Source organism: Perca flavescens, chromosome 11 (genome assembly GCF_004354835.1).
Source record: "Perca flavescens isolate YP-PL-M2 chromosome 11, PFLA_1.0, whole genome shotgun sequence".
In the NCBI taxonomy this organism is placed as follows: domain Eukaryota; kingdom Metazoa; phylum Chordata; class Actinopteri; order Perciformes; family Percidae; genus Perca; species Perca flavescens.
Genome location: NC_041341.1, coordinates 19,356,362 through 19,372,751, shown reverse-complemented (window position 1 = coordinate 19,372,751; position 16,390 = coordinate 19,356,362). Strand labels below are relative to the sequence as shown.

At 38.2% G+C, this 16,390-nt stretch overlaps 1 protein-coding gene across 2 annotated transcripts in view; it reads right to left on the bottom strand.

Moving 5' to 3' along the window:
* The window catches only part of LOC114564000 (glypican-6), a 90,789-nt gene that overhangs the window by 40,228 nt on the left and 34,171 nt on the right, over nt 1-16,390 (bottom strand). For both annotated transcript variants that reach the window (XM_028591087.1, XM_028591088.1), the window contains exons 3-4: nt 15,082-15,473; nt 8,738-8,903 (exon numbers count right to left, since the gene is read on the bottom strand). In XM_028591087.1, coding sequence (XP_028446888.1) covers nt 8,738-8,903; nt 15,082-15,473 — 558 coding nt within the window. The remainder of the gene's footprint in view (nt 1-8,737; nt 8,904-15,081; nt 15,474-16,390) is intronic.

The following is a 16,390-nucleotide window of genomic DNA, read 5'->3' as shown; positions in this document are numbered from 1 at the left end:
CTAGCGATGCTAGCGATGCTAGCGCGGTTAGCGCGGCTAGTGCGAGCAGCGCTGGTGCTATAGTGCCTTTGCCTCTGCCTCGCGAGTGGATGATATAGCCCCTATGGATGAGCCCGCAACTCAACCAGTGCTAAAGTATCCGGTCACTTCTTCTGCTTTAGGGAGTTTAATTGTGTAGGACCGCCAGAGGATAACAGTAAGGTATGTGAAGGCTGTGAATACTGCCTGTATTGTATTATGTCGTTATATGAGATATATGGATTAAAATAATCAATTAATAACCCGCTACAGAGCTGTAGGCGCAGTTCTATTTCCAAAACAGCTTGTTACTGTTGTCAAGTTGTTGTTCCCTCATGGTTTTCTCTTGTTATGGCCAATAATGCTTTAGGGGGCTTGTTAATGCGATTTATTTGTTTGTTAAACATGTTTATAACATGAATCATCACACTAAAGTAAGGAAATAACTTGAGTCTTGTTTTACATGACAGATGACGTTGTTCTGTGACCGAGTATTGATTGAAACTGTCGGGCAGTGTTGTTGATGAAAACTTAAAACAATTGAAAAGATTTGTGAAATATTCGGCCTCATGTTATACGAGCAGAACTAAACTGTGTTTTGGGGAAATATTAGATTCCTGACCCCTTTTACAGTCTATAGGCCTTAGGTTAGGAGAGATGCGCTATAGCACAGCCAGGTATGGTGGTAATGGAGAGTCCAAAGCGCTCTTCTTCTGGTCAGAACCAAGGAGAGCGATCGCGGATAGGTCCGTCCTTTGCACCGAAACTTTTTACAATGCAACAACATATAAATAGCATCAAGCTATTACAATCTTTATTATGTAATATAATATATATAATATAACAGTATATTAGCCAGTCATTTGTATTAGGTTAAACAGGGATTTGATAACGTTTTTAATTTAAGGCCCACCCACAATTGGTCTGGCCCATCCAAAACTGGAATCCTGGCGCCGTGCCTGATGCAAACTAAATATAGAAGACCTTTGGTTGAATCATTGCTGCTTCTGACAGTTCAAGCTCTCTGATTTTAAATCCCCTGTAGCTTTAATTGCACAATCAGATGTGTTATAAGGCACAGATCAGATGCATGCGGCTTTCTGTCTCCCTTTTTCTTGGAGGCCATCTAATAAATTTGTGATGATACAGAATGCAGGATGAACAAAGCAGAGCGGCTGATCTTAGAAAAATCAGTGACCACTTGCTAGACAATAGTCAAAATAAAGACAGAAGTAACTGAATTTCTTTTACATTTTTACAGTGTCATTAGTATTTTCACTTATATAAAGCATCTTAATACTTCCTACAACACTGGTTATTTAACAGGAGACTGCTGTCATAGGTTAATCGGTGGCTGTTACCGTTCAAACACTCAAGCCTTCAACTATAATTCAATACTTTCAACTATATTGCATAGGTACCAGATAGAGATATGTTTTAGCTTTTTCAATGCACTTGTTCTCTCTCTCATGTGCTCTCTGTCTCTTTCTTCCTTTGTCAGATCAGTTGGATAGTTCGTTAAATCTATGTTAAATATTAATAACACTAAATTAAATTAATATGGTTAAAGTTCTCATATTATGCTTTTTCCCTTTCCTTTATTGTGTTATGTCTTTTTTGTGCACGTTATAGGTGAAAAAGCCCAAAGTCCACCCCAAAGGGACTTACCATGTCCAACAGAAAACACTGTTCACAAACTGCTTCAAACACCTCTATTGTAGTCCAGCCTTTACTTCTGTGACGAACGTAATGCCTGCCTAGTTGCTAGCATGGCACGCCCTCATACTCTGCTTCTGACTGGCTAGTTGTCCTTACCTAGCTACTGTGCATGTGCGACTCCCAACAAAGATGGAATAGAAGTGTGATGCCTCACTCGGTAGCTAAAACAGAGAGCTTAACACACAGGGTGCAAAGAGGAGCTGCAGCAATGTGCAGTAAGTAGTAGTTTTTGAAAATTAAACCATGTAAACCTATTCTGATATAACCTCTTAATACAATTATAAACCTGAAAATGAGCATAATATGAGCACTTTAATAGTATTCTCTGAACCACATTCAAACTTGATTGGAGGAGGGTCACTACGCAAGATTAGGTGAAGTGAGTTGACTTATTTAGATTGGCTGGCAACGCATGTTTAACCTGCTTCACTGTGTAGGTGTGAAAGGTGTATTAGCTTGCCTAAATTATGGTTAAGTGTAAAATTTTTGTGGTCTGACTTTCAGCCATAAGCTCTCCACTTACAGTGTGTTTTGCCACTCAATGTTTTATTCATGGGACATTTTCTCACAAAGATGAGGATATGTTGTTGGCTTGAATTTTCATAAACAGTGACGTTGTGGCTGGCTCCAGTTACCAAGTGAAACAAATTACCTAATTTAAAAGAAATGAGCAGATAGAATTGATGCAGATCACTTCCAATGTGTTAACATGTCTCTCCAGGGAGAACAGTAACAGTCTGTAAACACCAGTGCCACAAGATTACAAATACAGCTGTGGCAGAGTCAACCAGTTCACTGAAGAATTACTTTTTAAAACCAATCGTGAGTGTCACTGAGAATACTGTGAAGGTGGAGGAGGAAAAGTTCCATCACAGGTGTCAACTACCTGTCCACATAAAAAAAGGTTAATGACACGAGGCAGGGTGTAAATTGCAGGGGACAATATGTATCACCACAGCATGTGACTGATATTTAAAAGAGATGAAGAAGACATTTGTGCAGACAGCCTGATAAATAACAATGGTTAAAAACAGCCTGCCTCAGAACATTGTTCAACAAAAAGAATACCCAACCAGAAGAGTAAACACTGTCAAAGTGATCATCTTAAAACAGATATCCAGGGATTTATGCAGAAAGCGTAATGCTCTATATATCCCAGAGGACTTGACGTGTTGGTCCTGCTTATGTTCAGTATGGAGTTCTCAGGTGCGGTGAACAGACTGACAGCTTTTCATCAGACGCTCCATGCTTCAGTTAATTCATGTAATTAAAATCTAATCCCACTCCTAATCTCATCAAATTGCACACATGTACTGTTTTTTTTTTTTAATGCAGGTTTATGATAATAAGCAAAGTAGTATTTATTATAAATGAATTTCAAAATGTTGGTATTTGCAATTAAAAGGGAAAATAATATATTGCTTATGAACATTCTTTAATTAGTATCTGGTTCCATAATGAATGCCCAGAGCAAGTCTCGTCTTCAGACGCAACATGGGGAGAGGTCAGCAAGGATTTGTTCTCCAGTGGGAACAAATGGATTAGAGACTGACTACTCAGCAGAGCCCATTTAATCTACTGTATGATTTATTCAGATTTGATTTATTCAGTGTATTATTTAGGCAGAAATATACACAACAGCCTGACATTCTAGCTCTGTTTAACTTATGTTTCCTATAACTAGAGGTATTATTATAGCTGCTGCATGAACACATATTTAGTAACACTACTGAGCAAAAATGTTTTACATCAATATTAAAAATGACATGACCCTTTGGAACTAAAGCTATATTAGTTCCAGGAACAGCACCTTTCAAAATGAATCTAAAATGACAATGTGCGACAAGTGTATGTACAATTGACATTTGCCTTTTGGAGCCTAAAGTCAGCTCATGTTTTAAATGAAATTTCTTGGTCATATCTTATTCGCTTGTCTAATTAATCTCTTGCTCAGGGGCAAGTAAAACAAGCATAATATGCACAAGGACTGATTTGAGGTTGTTAGTGGATACATTAAAGATTCCCTCATCGAGATGCGGGTACATACTGTATGTCACATGAATACAAATACAGGGGAATGATGTGATTTAGGATGGCAATTTTTCTATAATTTATTGTACACTGGCCTCAACAACAAATCAAAGAAAGTCATCCAAAAATGAGAAACTTGAAACAGTTTTTTTTCTTTCTATAAAAATGCTGTATAGATACAGCAAATTAATTCAAGTGGGAGGAGTATTTAGCAGTGCAGCTGCCCTTCAAACATCTGTTTCAGCTTGTCTCTTCAGTGCCACACATTATGGATTTATAGATAAATTAAGGTGAGACCTTGGTTAATGTGAAGTTCTGTCACAAGTTGGGATTCATTTAATCAGAAGGTGTTATTTCCTGTAAGTCATTCAGTGAGAAGGTGTTAGTGAAAAATCATTGCTATCATGGGCACAGCCTCTAGGTTTAAAGGATTTGTCACTCTTTGGTTGGATTTGTTTTCACTCCCCAATATCTTGTCTTCTCTGGTCAGTGGAGCAGGTATATGATGTTGGTCTGAATGGAAGCAACAGGAATCAAAATCTTAGCTTCAAGTCTGTACTGGCTCTGTGTCAGGACTCTCAGGTGTTTCTCCCAATTTCTCTTTGAGCCCTCGAGCCAAAGCTTCTTATTCTTTTTCAGTGAGCTGATATGACCCATTTTTCTTTGATTGCACTGTGTAAATAACGGCAAGAAGACTAACACTAATGTCGGAGTAATAATCATTTGCTTGTATGTAAGATAACGACACATTCTGACAATTTAACATCACAAGCCAAGTCAATACCTTTTTTGTGGTTAGACCTTAAGCTAATTAAAAATCTTTCGACCTATAATGAGCATGAAGTGTCAGAGCCAAAAGATATAGAACTGCCATTTAATCTACACTGAGGAACAATAATCCCATTGACAAGAGTCCTGATGAAGACAAATGGCCGCTGCACAACGGTTAATGGCAAAAATGTAAAATTGTCAAATTCAAGTTGAGCCGTGTTGGAATTATATTCCTTGTTAGTGGAGTAAATGTAGAACCCTTTTAGTTAGATTGAAATACACTTGGTTGATGACACTGAAGAGGATAAATATATTAACATTATAGTACAGACATGCAGACGTACAGGTAAGGCAAGGTACGGCTGTTGGGCTGGTTGAAACTGTCATTTAGGGATATCAATGCAACTTCTGATGGGGCCCCATTTACTTTGTTGATTGCTTGTTGAATGTAAGCTGTGACAGGAGGTTCTTAGCAATCAATTTTCTACATTACTGGGGAGGAGGAGGAGACCTGTGCTCCTGAAGGTCTGGATCTTAAGTTTTTAGAGAAACAAGCTGAGCTAACGTTAGCGGCAATGAGCCGAACAGCACCAGAGAAACACTAATTTACAACGTGAAAATGCTTTATTCAGTGTTTTTACCAGTTTTACCAGTTGGAGTGTGTAATTCAGCTCCTGGTAAAAACCTCCTGAACATAACACTAAAGGAATATTAACCGGGATAATGTGTTCACACTCCACTACACCCCTGCTTTTAGAAGAAAGTTCCCAAACAACTTGTCCTTTATCCTTCCACACTGCAGCTGCTTTGCCCTGTGACATTCAGGCCAGCATAGATCATTCAAACACATCTGCTTCCATATCGATATCAGTGCATGCATTGACAGCAAACACCCACAGATGTTGCTCTCTTTCCTTCCTGTCATGCAATGTATAGTCACAGAAATAAACTGTTAGACAGCATGAATGGAGGTAGAGTACATCATGTATCATATCATCACAGTAATCTGTTAAAATGGTTGTTTTCAAGTGCTTTGCAAAAGAAGCAAAAATACCCCTAACCTTCTTGATTACTAAGAAAATGAAGACTAAACAACTCACATGCTTTTTTATTCACTGAGAAAAAAAACAATTTGCTTTTATTTTTCATTATGCACTTTTACAGACATCTCTGTTGTGGTCTTTGCTATTGAAACTCATTCCTCACCTTTGTCCTCAAAGTCTATGCCTACATCAAATATAGTATATGTCAAAGCTCCATTGAGATATTTGTGATAAGAACCCTGAATCAAATGACTCTGTAATGGGAAAATGTTGCTAATGCTTCTGAGCCAACTGAGAATCAACCCTCCACCCTGAAGCTCTTTGTGGCTTTTACCCTCTTTGAACTGGTCATTGTTTTGGTCCGCTGGTCCAAACAGTCCCGGTGGCTCTCACAAAGATGGGCACAAAACTTTATGCAGCCGCTCCAAGGTCACAAGCTTGCACAAGCTGGTTGTACACTACATGCCCAACGTAAAATGGCAGAGTGCCAAAGACAGCGAGGGACTGGTGAGGAGGGCCAAACATCAAGGAAGCCCAAAAAAAAAAAAAAAAAAGAAAAAAAAAAAAAAGAAACACAAGCTAAAAAGGAGAGAGGATACTGGAGGTACATTCATCAAGTGCTCAGAATCTGCTGGATAGGTAAGTAGCCGTTTGTTTGCTAACACAGTTTTGATAAGCGGATAAAGTATGAGGCCTCTGCTTCTGTGAGTCTTATGTCTTAGCCTTAAGTCCCAGAGAAACAAAGTTAGACAAATGTCTAACGTCTTTGCATTAGCTTCTGTTATGTGACATATTTCAGAGTGAAACAGAGTATGTGAGCAAGGGAATAATTTCGAGAGGTATTTGATCAAATCTTTCAGGGTTTTAATCACTCAAAAGTGAGCATGACTTGCAAGAATTAGTTTTTGGAGAATCCTCAACCAGCGATGTTAGATCAGGAGGTGGATGAGAGGAAATAAATAAAAATAAATATGCTCTTCTGGAAATATAAAGATTTAAGCTTTTACCAACTGACATGTAAACACATACCTCTCTCTGCACAGCCAACAAACTCCACACTTGGTTTTATATGATGGGAGGGCTTAGCTGGTTACCTCTATATCACGTTTGACTGGATACAGTAAACACGCTAGTATGTCGGATGTTGCATAAAAAAGAGAAAAGAGGGATTTTGAAATATAAATGCCCAGACATGCTTTTTGGGAGTGGTAGCGCAGACCCCCAACTGCTCGGGGTGCATTTCATGGGCATGCCCCCCATTCTGACATCACTCCATTAATGCCTGTTTCATTACAGAGGCCGTGTTTCTTTTTTACAAATAATATGTTTCACGTTATCATACTTCCACAAGAAGCTGCTGCTCACTCTGTACTATATAAAGTAGGAACAATGCGTGTTCTCCATTTTAGCATCAGTAAATCTGTGATCGATCTTGCGGTCTGTTAAAGAAAGCCGTGAACGCGCAGCCTGGCTTGGCCTTTGTGAAACGCACCAAGCCAGGGCGCACAGATTAGACTAGGTCAAGCCTCGCTTTACTGGTTATCCTGGATTTATAAATTCTGCTTTTGTGAAACAGCCCCCAGAAATTTTTCATTTTAATGTATCTTTAATTCTGCTAAAAACTCCCACTCTTATTTTCTGCAATTTCAGTGCTGGGAGCTCCTTTTCCTGCAGCCTAGTCACATTCTCACCATTTTAGTTCAATCCTACAGGATGAGCTTATCTAAATGACAGCGGGATTCATCTGTGTTAGGCATTCTATAATATATTAAATAAATATATAAATATTACATTCATCTTTGTACTTTTTGTCTCTGAGCTGAACAAGTTCCCACTGAACTTCTCCTCACAAAACCTAACACTCCCCGCTGTGCACTTCTGCCCTATTACAAGTTCCCATTTAGCCCAGCAGGAGAGCGGACTCTCCATGAATAAAATCTTTTCATGCAAGAAAACGCTGATAGAAGAATGATAAATAAAGCAGCCTCTTATCCGAGGGCCCATGGTGTGTCAATGGAACAGATGTTGTCAAAACATGATGCACAAAACACAGCACCAGCTGTAACCTCTCTTAAAATAGAAAGTCAAACTAAACATCATAACACACCTATTTCTGTAATCTTGCAGACTTACAATGTTAACATTTTCACCTGAGCGATGTTTTTACATTTTATTTATCATATCAGTCCATTTTGAACAAAACCAGTGTAAAATGCGTTACTATAGTTGCAAACATTCAGCTTGCTTTGGCCCCCCCAAAAACACCCAAAATTATGGAAGAAAAGAAAGGCCATTATAATTAATATCCTATGAGCAACTCAATACCTATTTGTGAAATGTATTCTGCTGAAAGTTATAAATTCAGTTTCACCATTAGTTTTAACAGTTAAGACTATCCTCCCCGTTTACGTTTTTAGTGACGGTGCCCTGTAGTGGACGTAGTAATTATGATGGGAGCAAAACAGAAAGTAAGGTATCGAAGTATAGGAGCACCAAATTCCGTGTAAGGAGGCAGGATGTGGTGGTGGATGGGTCAAACAAAGAAATGCTTTAGTGGGTCGTATTAGAGGGTATGGTATCTATATTATTGTATAGTTTGGAGGATTTGCTGTTTACCAGACTTTCTTTGTGACCATAAAACATCAGCCTCAAAGTGCCAAATAATTAAAGTTTAAACACTAAAGTGTTTACTCTTTCATGAGCTTAACAGACAAAAGGTGTAAAGCCACATTAAGCAATATTTGTGATTATAAATTGAAATTATAATTGAATCCAGTTACTCCCTGTAGTGTAAAGGGTTGCTTGCAGTTATTGCCAATCTCACTCAATCAATACTCCAGTCTGCAGCTTTCAGTTTATGCTTTAAACTGTTTTTAGCTCATTGACAGCTTTTCTTTTTACCATGCAACACTGTGTTAAGCAACACATAGTTGCAGTTATGACACAATGGTGAATGTGAAAATTGATTCTACAAATGTGTCATTATTGCGAGTTCTAATATGATGTGTTTTTCCCCCATATCTATCACATCCATTAGACCCATTTTGGCCATTTTGTAGAGCCATACACCCAGGCATGAATACATATAAAAATATCTAATTGGTCTGATGGGACTCAGGTGAAAAACGGCTGGAGTGACACTTGAAAAGACTTACCAATGTACAGGTTCCACTCTGGATCCAGATCAGCTTGATTGGCCAAACAGCCCTTCACGACATTCAGGCAGTAGTTTTTACAGGGTTTAACTGCTGGCATGCCCTGACAAAAGGGGCAGTACAGCATCTTGGTCAGGGCTCGAATACATGCTGGACTGCTGCTTACCTGCAAGAACACAGAGTGTGATGGCAGTCATTAGCACCTGGACAGTTCCTTCAAAACCCATCATAATTTAAATTACATTCTGTCCTTTAGTAATTGCATTAATTCAAGGAGGATTTAAATAATTGTTATTTACATTACATTTACGTATTTTTCTTGTTTTTACTTAATGTTACTGAACGCACCACAATTGAGGATTCTTGGCTATTTTAAAGTGAGTCCAAAAAAGAGACTACTACCAGCTATACAAATTATATTGTCAATTTGTTATTTTGATAAAAAGTTTTTAGTTTGCACATTCCAAAATGCCAGAAGAGCCGAGACAAGAGAGATGTTCTGCTGACCAAAGACTTTTGAATGTTTGTGAAAACTGTCAATCATAGTGTGGGTGACATTAACAGACAATTTAACCTGCATTTAAATGTAAAATATTAAATAAAGACAACTATTCATTTGCCCACTCATCAGCCAGAGTTAGCTGTCAAGCATTTTGTATTTCACTTATTCATCTTTCTCTGTTTTTTGTTTCCATTACTTCACATACAAAAAGGATAGGATGGATAGGACTTTCAATTTGCTGACCACTGAGATCTCAAAGCTCTTAAATTGAGCCTGCATTTGTGTTTTTGCCTAAACATCTATCACAGATATTGAAAGTACCTCTAAAACAGGATTATGTTACAGAAATTGATTTAAAAATACTGAAACTAAATAATGTATTTCAGGACATATGAGCAATACTAACGCAGATCTCTTACTTATGATGTGTTTAAGAGCTCCTTGTATAGATGTGTCGCAGTTCACAAGTCATAAATATTACACTTGGATGCACATTCAAGTGGTTTCGGTCCGAACCACAGGATTATTATTTTAGTGGGCAAAATTTAAATGAATGAATTAGCCACAATTTAATGCATAATGCATTTGAAGAGGGTGAAAAACAACAACATAATTAGCAATCAATTGTGGCAATGATTGAATTCATTTCATAGAATGTTGCTGTTAATCCAAAAGCAAGTTACCCATAACACAACTCACTGATGCTTTCCAAATGTTTTCCAACACAGACTGTAATTTGTTATACAAATTGTAAAGTTAAAATCACAAATTCTTCTATTTACTGTAAATAAAATTGACTTAACTGGTGTGACTTTTGTGAACAGCGGGGATTGAACAAGATATAAAGAAGAAAAGGCTTTCATCTGTCTCATTCAGGAGGTATTGTGATAGTGAGGGAATACCCAGAGAACAAACTACAGGAAACAGCTAACCGTTGGCTAAATTAGCTGCTCTGCTGTATTACATTCAGGCCACATGTGTAGACTATGTGCGTCCTAAAGTGCAACATTTTATCAGTGATTGTTTGTTTTGCCACGTGTAAGCTTGTATGGTGACGTTTCAGATAGCAAATACAAACTTGACTGCTTGACCTAGTAAAGCTGATTTTATTAGATTTGTTAAGAGCGCGCTGCACTCAACATTATATTTAACACTCAAATGCTTGCACTCTGGAGCCCTGTCAAGATGTTTGAAATTAAAGCTCCTGGGTCACAGCTAAAGGACTTTTGTCTGTGTTCTATTAAGCACCAACAAGCATCTTATTAAGTATCTTACAGGCTGAAAACCCAACTTTTCAGACTACACCCATATATGCCATGCAAGCACTTACTAATGTCTCATTTTCATAAAACAAACACAAATGTTACTCTAAGCACATGTACTGTAGCACTGAAGACACTCTTGCTGTATTTCTTTTAATTAATTTTTTTTAAAGGGATGCACTAACAATTTTTAAAGAGATCCAGCTTTTTCTACAGACAATGAACACACTCATTGTAAGTTGCTTTGGGCAAAAAGCTTCTGCTAAATGAATGCAATGTAAAGACCCAAAAGAGAAGAAATTCCTATTGCATTTTATGTCTTATGCGAATATGTTTACATTGAAAAGAAAATATACACCAAACGTCATAGGTTTCTTTACCTGATGACATACCTCAAGCCACACAAAAGACAATCAATGAGTTCATACAAAGTATACAAAATTAAAACTGAATGTAACTGCATTATCGCAGCAGTATGATTAATGTAATTTCTCTGTCTCAGTGGAATATGAGCCCTATCACACAGGGATACAATACTGCCATTCCAGTTTATGCTTTTAAAGCAGAACAACCTATACAGTATTGTTATATTGTTGCTGCTAGGCAACAATTGAATCAGCCGATGGTCGGCTCTCAGAGCATAGAAAAAAGCAACCATATGAAATATTAATAAATAGGCTATGGTTTTTGTACGGGACTTTGTGGTCATGGCATTTGGCTACGCTGTCGCAATTCTTTTCATCTATGCTGCAGATATGAGTTTCAGATGATTTAGCTACAGCCAAATACGATTGCTGTGGTTGAACAATACGTCACAAAACAAGCGATGCTATAAAAACAACCTGCTATTCTCAAGATCTTTATCTGTACTGCTTTATATCTAATTATTTAAAGTGCTCAGATTATTCTCATTTTCAGGTTCATAATTTTATTTAAAAGGTTACATCAGAATAGGTTTACATTGTTTAATTTTCAAAAAAAACATTTTTGTTGCACTTCACATTGCTGCTGCTCCTCTTTTCACCCTGTGTGTTGAGCTCTCTGTTTTAGATACAGAGTGAGGCATCACACTTCTGTTCCATCTTTGTTGGGAGTCACACAGTAGCTAGGTAAGGACTACAAGCCAGTCAGAAGCAGAGTATGAGGGCGTGCCATGCTAGCAGCTAGGTGAGCATTATAATGTGTGTTACAAAGTGACGCACGTTTGTCACGGAAGTAAAGGCTGGACTACAATAGAGCTGTTTGGAGCAGTTTGTGAACAGTGTTTTCTGTTGGAGATGGTAAGTCCCTTTGGGGTGGACTTGCATGCACAAAAAAGATATATAACACTATAAAGGAAACTGAAAAGCCAAAAAGCATAATATGAGCACTTTAAGTAAATAGTAATATTGTTGCAACTAAGTTGTTAAAGCATTTACTATGTCAAGTGAAAGGAAATTGACAAGTAAAGTGAAATTACACTTCGCTGAAGGTTTCACTCTGACAGTGGCATCTGACTTTAATACGTTGTTTATCTATAAAACACTTCTTAAAACAATGCTGCAACGTAATTTGCAGTAAAACAGGGATAATACAGCAATGGATGGTTAAAAAAGCAAGTACAATAAGACTGGGATGACAAAAAAAAATTCAAATTCCAAAAAAAAGAAAAGTATGTGGAGCCCGGACAACAAGTTCTGTAACAAACAGAGATTTTGGACCCACTAAAAGTCTGAAAGAGCTTTGCCACAAGAGCTCAAGCTGTGATCAGACCTGTGGGGAATGAGCTGATCACAGAGCAGGAGCCAAGCAAAGCTTTTAAAACCAAACAATAAAATCTTAACAAATCAATTATTGTAACAGACAGGTAAGTGTGGTGCAGCACAGATTGGTTTATTACAGACAATTCTCTTTGAATGTGATAAAATTCTGGCAGCAACATTTTGTCTTAGCCGGTGGATATTTTGCCTGTTAAGATCAGAATAAAATTAGTTACAGTTACAATCAAGCCTGGAGGAGTTAAAAACATGGAGGACCTTCTCTAGGTCTGCAAAAAAGAGAAATGACCTCATCTTAGTCATATGTGTTAATGTGTGATGTGCCTGAACCTCTACCTCTTTCTCAGCCCAGTGCTTAGTATCATAAAGAGAGGACTGGAGGTATTTTTGTAGCTCCAGAGTCAGGCTTTGAGGAAGGCTCAAACACACCCGCCCTGAATAACAGACAACCCTCACACATCACCTCACCGACAACTGGTGTGACATGTCACATATTAACTTGACACAGAATATTATAGAAATGCTCCTGCCAACATCTATCACACCTGACACAGGGGTAGGACAACCTTACAAAATAGACAGGAGACAGTTCTCAGCTGACTTAGAGGTCATGAGGAGAAATAATCATTGGTGTTACTATTAGCATTCATTATGAATCATCACATTCTTTAGTGATATATTGGTATTTTAAATGATAAAATCATTTTAATATTTTATATATAATAATAAATAAATCTTCTACACTTTAATAATTCTACACAAACACAGTAAAGAGTGTCAAATTCCCGCACATTGTGAGTTCCAAAAACCTTCCAAATAATAATAACCAACACTAGTAACAACAGAAGTGAATGAAATCAATAAATATGTTCCAGTGTACTGTATGGAAATAGAAATGCAAATAAGTGACTAATAGAGTGAAGGAACCCTCCTGTGGCAATGGTTCACTTAGGAATATACACTGGCAACATACTGTGAAATATCATAATATTTCCATTTTACAACGTTGATTCAGCCCATTAACGGTCACTGTGACTTTAATGAAAAGAGAGCACAATGTTGCCACATTCCTTACACCTTTGCTTCTGTCAAATTCATTGGCACCTTACTACAGTGAGTGCATTCAGATAGCAAAGTTGAAAATATTTTAAGTAGTAATAACCAGAACGATGATTATATGATTTGAATCACTTCAGATAAGCAGAAACAGATGAACTGTTTGGGTAATGATCTGGGATAAGTATGAGCTTTGCTTATGAGATGCAGAATCCAAATACAACTTCCTCAAAGCTCAGCCGGGTTTTGTTTTTTGTCTCTTAAGCTGTGAAAAGCAATAAAGTACTACATCATCTACTTTAATTCAATATATATCCCAGCAGCATTAAGCATGGATGTCACATCTTAGAGGTGCTGTCCAACAGACACCTCTAGCAGGGTGTCTTATTTCATTATGCTTACACCCAATCCCTCATGATGAGTTTATACTCTGGGGATCAAAGGGCTGCAGTCCCAGACACATGACCTGGATCTCAGGTCCCACTGAAATGTCAAGAGGTGACGCTGGGACATGCTGGCTTATGAGAAACGCAGAGTGTAACTCAGTAAACACATACTAACAACACATCCTCTGTGGCTGCTCCTAAATGAGCGTTACCACTACTACTGGCAAGGGGGAACTGATACATGCAGTGAAGGGAACATGTTTAAAGTTCAATGAGTGCACCATGGTGGGGCTACAAGAAAACTAATTTCGGATGTCTCAGATAAAAGTAGTGTCTTTTCCTTAGTGTCTTCCTCTCGGTCTCTGGTGATTGAGGGTTACTATATTTTCACCCTGCCTTCTGTTTATATACTGTACAGCAGGTCTATAAATATTCATAATAGTGTTGATAATCCAGTCTAACTGATATCAATACAGTAGTGAAAAGAAACTAGGGTGGTTGGGGATTTGCAGCATAGTGCTTATCAGTGCTTCTCTCAGCCCACAAGAAGGCGTGTAGAAAGAGCCCTGTTGTTGTGGAGTGTGACTAAATCCAAGCCTTAGCCTCTTGCTTTTCCTTTAATCTTACTTTATACATGATCTAAACTACACACACTCCCAGAGCAGTGTGATATACGGCAAAAGCTGCATTAAGATTACATCGCATCAAACAGAATACTAAGGCTACAGCATGATTAATGGCTTCTGTAGACTGGGTAAACACATACTAGGAAATAGAGCAATAAACAGTGATGGCACAACATGTCTTTTGTCTTATTTTTTATTGTCTGGGCATTTCTCTTGAGCAATCCACATACCCTTCAACACTGTGTTCTAGACAGCGCCTGAACAAGCTGCCTCAAGCTCCAAACTTCCTGAAGACATGCACCAAGAGAGCACACATTAGTCAGAAAAGTATCTGGGAGAAACTTGTTTGCAGTGGAAAAAAACAGGGGGAAATGTGTGCTTGTTGCAGAAACACCAAACAAGACCTTTTGAAAATCTGTGTAGATACACAGCAAGTCTTAATTTCAGCTGAGTTCAAATGCTGAATCCTCCTCGACGCAGCGGCCGCGGGTTCAACTCCGTCCCGCGGCCCTTTGCTGCATGTCATTCCCCTTCTCTCTCCCCTTTCATGTCTTCATCTGTCCTGTGGAATTAAAGGCCTAAAATGCCCCAAAAAATGATCTTAAAAAAAATGCTGAATCTTTTTCCATCAGAATGAGCAATGAGAGCAATCAAATGAAATATGGTTTTGTTTTAAGTTGAAATTACAGAAGCATGCAGTTGATTGAGTGTTTTATAATCCAGTTAAATTTTACCAAAGTGGTGAGCACTGTTACCTTAGACACTCTCTGGGCCACCTCCCGGCCAACAGAGAGCCCTTGGACAAATGTGCGTGCAGCGATGAATGCCCGGGTAACCTGAGCCTTGAGCTTCCTGGGCACGTCTCCAAAGGGCTTGAGCTCGTCGGTGTACTTACTGATACACTCCAGATAGTCCTCAGTGATGACGTACTGGGAGTTGAGCAGTGTGAACATACGCTCCAACAGACGCGACCAAAAGTCATTTAGCATTTCCTCCAGGTTAACATTTCCTCCTGTGTAATAGCGCTTCAGCTCTGCAAACAGGTTCTCAAAGACCTCAGAGTTTTGCATGTAAGGCTTGCCGTAAGTCCTCACAAACATCTCATTAAGGGACCTCTCTGTGTTCTCCAATAGCTCCAGGAAGAATTCTAGGTTAAGAAGAAAAGAAAGAGTGTTACTTATTGTCTGATTTTATTTCACGTGTGACTGTGTTGGTATAGATTATACTATACACTACATGGCAAGCATACTGTAGATATGGCTTGATGGGAACCTTTCTTTAATTTGTGATTAAAATAGACATGCAGCAAAATTACATTAACTGTGTCCGATTGCAAGATAGAATGCAGCATAATAAGGAACTCGAATCGCTCGATTGCGATGCCGACGGCAAAAACATCGGCAACCAAAAAGTACCAAAATGGCAAATCAATTAGGGCTTCTGATGTTGATTTCATTTTGAAGAAACATCAAATCTTTGTTGATTTTTATCTTCAGTAAACTACTTTTGTCATTGCAATGGGAGCCTTCCTTATATATATTTCTGGAAAGCAATAAGTTCTGTGTTTGCAGTGCATGAGGTCTGTATTGTCCATATATTGCCCGTAAACCCCAAATACATTTCTGTACCTTGATAGAAAGGCTATATATTGCTGAATGATATCCTATTCACAGATTTGCACTGGAGTATTGCTCCATATGCTGGAAGCATAAGGCTGTCAGATGAAGTGCAATACATGGTCCTTCAATATGATTATGATTCCACAATACAGTTTGTCTGTAAGGTTTGCAGCCTTTCTGCATTCTCCTTTTTAGACACCACTTGTTGTTTACCTCATGACCTCTATGACTCACCACAAATTGGAAAGATATGTTAATATTTCTGACCATCTGCTATCCATAATGATAGTCCTGACGTTCAAGGACCAAAATTTAAATTTAAATAGGCTTCAAAACTCTGCACATTTAACTGCAAAGTGAAATAGATTCAGACTAGACAGAGGAGATTCCAGTGTCATAAAGGGTGATGGAGATGACAGAAAGTATGTTATATTCCTCAGTTATT